At 37.8% G+C, this 4,590-nt stretch overlaps 1 protein-coding gene across 1 annotated transcript in view; it reads right to left on the reverse strand.

Moving 5' to 3' along the window:
* The window catches only part of LOC107104219 (collagen and calcium-binding EGF domain-containing protein 1-like), a gene marked incomplete at its 3' end in the record, with an annotated part of 62,439 nt that extends 58,183 nt beyond the window's left edge, over positions 1–4,256 (reverse strand). The window contains exon 1 of the mRNA XM_015404164.1: positions 3,880–4,256. Coding sequence (XP_015259650.1) covers positions 3,880–4,001 — 122 coding nt within the window. The remainder of the gene's footprint in view (positions 1–3,879) is intronic.
* Between the last annotated feature and the right edge of the window lie 334 nt (positions 4,257–4,590).

Below are 4,590 nucleotides of genomic sequence, written 5' to 3' on the forward strand. Positions count from 1 at the left end.
TATATATATATATATATATATATATATATATATATACGTATATACAGAAGTGCTTTCCTCTCTAGTGATGAGCTAAGATGCATTTCTATTGGTCTCCATGGACGTTAACAACATTTTTATAGGTCAAGTGTGCGCTTTTTATGTTGTTTAAACCGAAGAGATCTGTAAAACATGTAAAATATATTGATTATATGGATGATGATGATGATGATGACATTCAATCCCAAAAAACAAAAAATAATCGACCTGTGCCATTTATAGTCACATAAGTCATGTAATCATGTCAGTCAGAATATTCTGATACAGCATCTAACCCCTCAAAGAGCAAAATTCATACTAGGACAGAGGTGCAAACTGAGCTCTGGTCACGTCATTGAGAATCACTTAATCCTGACAAGTGTTTCCATGTATAGAGGTCCCCCCTTGAAGTTCTTGAAAATCTTTGTTTTTATATTAATCATGTTTTTTAAACACTGTTTTACGATCCCTGCTGTTGGAAAGCATTTTCCACAGCATGATGCCGCCAAGACTCTGCTGCTTCCTAAAAGCGTATTTACATTTTCAAACAGCATTTTGCATGTTGGCCAAAAAGTTGATTATTGGCCTCATAGGAGCTGAGACGGTTTCTTTGATTTATACATTTTGCGTGTTTCCTAGATTGCTTGTACAAGGACTTCATGTTGCTTTCTTTAGCTGTGGATCCCTGCATTTCCTTTGGTGGTTTCTTGGCTACATCTATGATTAATATAGCATTCCACTTCACGTAGTTTAGGTTGATGCATCCATGTCTTGGCATGCCATAGATTTTTATGCTCAGATGATAGATTAAAATTTTCCCTGTGAAGTTTTCAATGCCTAGGAAAATGTTTTACTAATGTTTCCTTCTTGTACTTCTCCATGTCTTTATCTATGACTTTCTGGTGTTTCCCTCAGTATCTCTGGTTTTTGTTTTGTAATGTTCTCTGACAGACCCCTGAGATTATGGAGTGAATTATGTTCCATTACTGCTGTAAGCAAAGGACAAGTTTTTTAAATGGATATTTGAAAAAACACATTTTGTAAATTGAAATAAAAATAGTCAATTGAGAAATGAAACAAATAAACATATTATCAAAAAAAAAAGCTTTGCTGTTTTCTCAGATTGTGTTATTTTTTCCTCAACTCTATTTTCATACTTTAGTTTTTCAAAAGATTTTTTTTTTTTTACAAATTTTTTTATTTCAAGTTTTAATCTTTTCAATGTTTGGTTTACAGATATACTTTTTTTTCAAATGTCTGTTTTTTAGATTGAGTTTTAACATTTTTTACAAATTGTATTTTACAGATCACTTTGGGCGTCTTCGATTTCACAGCCTGCATCCTCCAAGAACTTGGTCTATCTGGACTGGATTCTTCGACGTCAGGGAAAATAATGTCGGAAGAGTTTTGGCTGTGAATTGAAACAGGTTCTAATGCCCCCGGCAAAGCGCATGACCCGCCCCAAAAAACACTGCCAGGGTGTCATTGGTCCGACTCGCTGTTTTTTACAAGATGGACATATAAGCGGGAATCTTTCAAGATGGATTTGTTGTGAGACTGAAAACTCAGATCTCGTGACAATCCAGCTTGCAGCGCAAGATTAAACAGCTCCAGCCTTCTCCGGCTTTCACTGCCCATACCCTCTGTTGCCTAGCAACCGTAAAAATTGACACACAAAGTAGGCAAAAAATGGATGCCAGACTTCTCAGTACTGTTCTGGGCGCTAACAACATTTTCAAGGAGTTTCAGCAGTAGTACCGTTGTGGAATATCATATTTAGAATCCACACACTGCCAAGATATAGGAGATGCACCAATATTCACCACTGTTCGGTGGCATTTACCTTTGTCCTCTGATTACCGAGCAGCTGGTTTGCTTGGACTCGCAATGAATCATGGGATACCCAAGGCTACCTAGGATACATCAGACCCATCCTTCAAAACGCGAAAAAAGAAGGCTGCATTTCTTGGCCGAATAACAATGAATCGTCCAATCGGATCAGGCCTCCGCGGCGCGCTATAACGTTATCGGCTGACGAATCTGGCCTTCGGAGGACGCAGCCCCTGAATTTGAACTCAGCAACTATGTAGTTGCGTTTGACATGAGCTAGACCTGCACAGATCTGGTCAGTGTTGGTCTGTGCGTGGTGAACAACGGTTGGATCTCTGTCCAACTTAATCCCGTCTGTGTCTGATGTCTGGAGAACGTGAACAACTAAAACTGATGCAGGCGTCACAGCTAATCATAAGCATCTGCGGCAGCTGCACTGCAGAGTGCATGATGGGAAAACGCCCTCCTATCAGGTGAACAGATAGTTGATTGGATCTAACTTTTAACACTTCAACATTCCCCAACCCTTCAATTTCTCTTTATTTTTTCAATATATGTATATATGTAACACAAACTTGTACAAGGAATCAATGGTATATATTTTTTTCAAGTATTTGTTCATAAAAAGCTTAACAGGCTTTTTTAGATCAATATTAAGCCATGCTTGACCGACTGATTAATACTTTTGTGTTGTAAAATCTAGTTGTATTAAAAGGCTAATTGCTGATTGTGGGTAGAAATATTATTAATAAATTAGATAAATAATATGAAAACAGAACCGACTGTGAGACACTTCATCGATACAGTATGGAAGGTTCAAAGGAAAGTTAATTTTATAATTGTTTCATTACATATTTTTCATCAATAAGTTGCATAACGCAACTGAAATTCATAATCTTAACCCTGCCCATCAGAACATCCTAAACTCTCGTCCACATTCCAGACAAAGCTCTGTTCACCTGGAACACACCGAGCCACTTTAATTGAAGCCCAATTCAAACACTTGCTCTTGACTTGCTAATTGACCAATAAAAATGTATCTGCAAATGGCCATGCTGGTCATTAGAAATGCTTATTTTAAAGGTAACCCCAGAAGACATTAAAAATAATGTGATCTGTAAAATACATTTAGAAAAAAATGCAATTTTTAAAACGAAATCTGACACACAGAAATTTGAGGAAACAAAGCGAAAAAAATATAAAATAAAAAAAAAAAAAAATGGGAGCAAATTTGAAAACATAAAATGAAAAAATAAGATTAAAAAAAGTGTGTTGGAAAAAATTAATTGAGAAAACAGCAAAGCGACAAATAAAAACTTTTTTCTTTTATTTCGGTTTACAAAACGTACTCCTTTTTTGTAACAATAGTGGAGCAAATTTCACTCCATACTAAAAGCAGCGGCCTCTGTTCAGTATTCTATCATGTTGGCAATAGAATATATTATATTTTTGTGAAATTTTAAGGCTCAAAGTGATTTGGATCTGGAAACAGATGTTAAAGTTTCTTATTTGTGTTTGTGGGAAGAAAAAAAAAGCAAATTTCCTTAAATTCCCACCAGATTTCTGTCAGTAAGGCATTAGTGATTTAATCTGATGTTTCGCGGTTTGCATCTGACTGACATGCACCTCCTCACCTCCTGACCTGCTCTCACCGGGCACCTGAATAACATCCGTCATGTTATGTCTAAGCAGAGGCAACATTTGGCTGCCTGCTCAGCGGTTCCAGCTCTCTGCGTCTCTCTGGAAATCAGATGCGCCGCAGTGGTTCTTCCAAGGAACTCCACTTTTGACAGCTTGCTCGCACAAACCAATAAAACCCACAGTCTAAATTGTATTACAGAACTGTATCTCTGCGCACTAGACACACTGTTGAAAACTGGTTTTGAATTTAGATTTAATAAAGTTAAGGCTGTTCAACCAAGAACGCTGCCAGATTTTAATGTCATACACCGGAAACATGTGATATCAAAGTAGAATAATAATAATAATGATACAAAAAAAAATGAAAAAGATAACTTGTCGCCCTTTTACCTTGATGTATCCACTGAAATCGTCGTCCTGATGGAGCTGGCACCAGATTCCCACAAGAAAACAGCACAGATGGCCCCAAACGGTAAAAGAGTCACTCCATTAATCTGAGCCATGTCCCTCATGGCGCTCCGGACAGATGGCCTGATAAAGTAACTCTTCACATCCGACAGACGTCACTCCTTTCATGTGTCAAGGACCTAAGCTATTGAAAATGTCGTAGTCAAGTGTCCCGCAGAGGTGACGCGCTCAGAGGCTGCGGGATGAGTGAGCCGCGCGCCCGGAAACGCGCTTCTTAACTTTACGCAGTGAGACAGACCCTTTGGAGAGCTGCTGAGGGCTCCACAGCCCATTGCCCTCCAACTAATCCCTCTAGATTTACATTCCTGCCTCCAAAGAAGAGACAAGAGGGAGCTGAGTAAACAGTCTGACTACGTAACGGCGCTGGCGACACATGCCAAGATGTTATGATCTCATTTCACACACATGCACACAAAGAAGGGGGGGAATCCTAAATAGTATCTATGGAAATATTATCTAAAAGTAGTTAATTAAAGTATACTAAAAGTGCACTAATTTCACACTTAGAGTACACTTAGAGTTTACTTATTCTAAACTACATTTTATATACTTAACAATAGTATAGACAAGTGTACTTGACTATATTATTGTTTACTTTATTGTTAACTAAAGCTTAAAAATGTCCCAATTTAG

This window comes from Cyprinodon variegatus, unplaced genomic scaffold (assembly GCF_000732505.1).
Source record: "Cyprinodon variegatus isolate N-32 unplaced genomic scaffold, C_variegatus-1.0 Scaffold1655, whole genome shotgun sequence".
In the NCBI taxonomy this organism is placed as follows: Eukaryota; Metazoa; Chordata; class Actinopteri; order Cyprinodontiformes; family Cyprinodontidae; genus Cyprinodon; species Cyprinodon variegatus.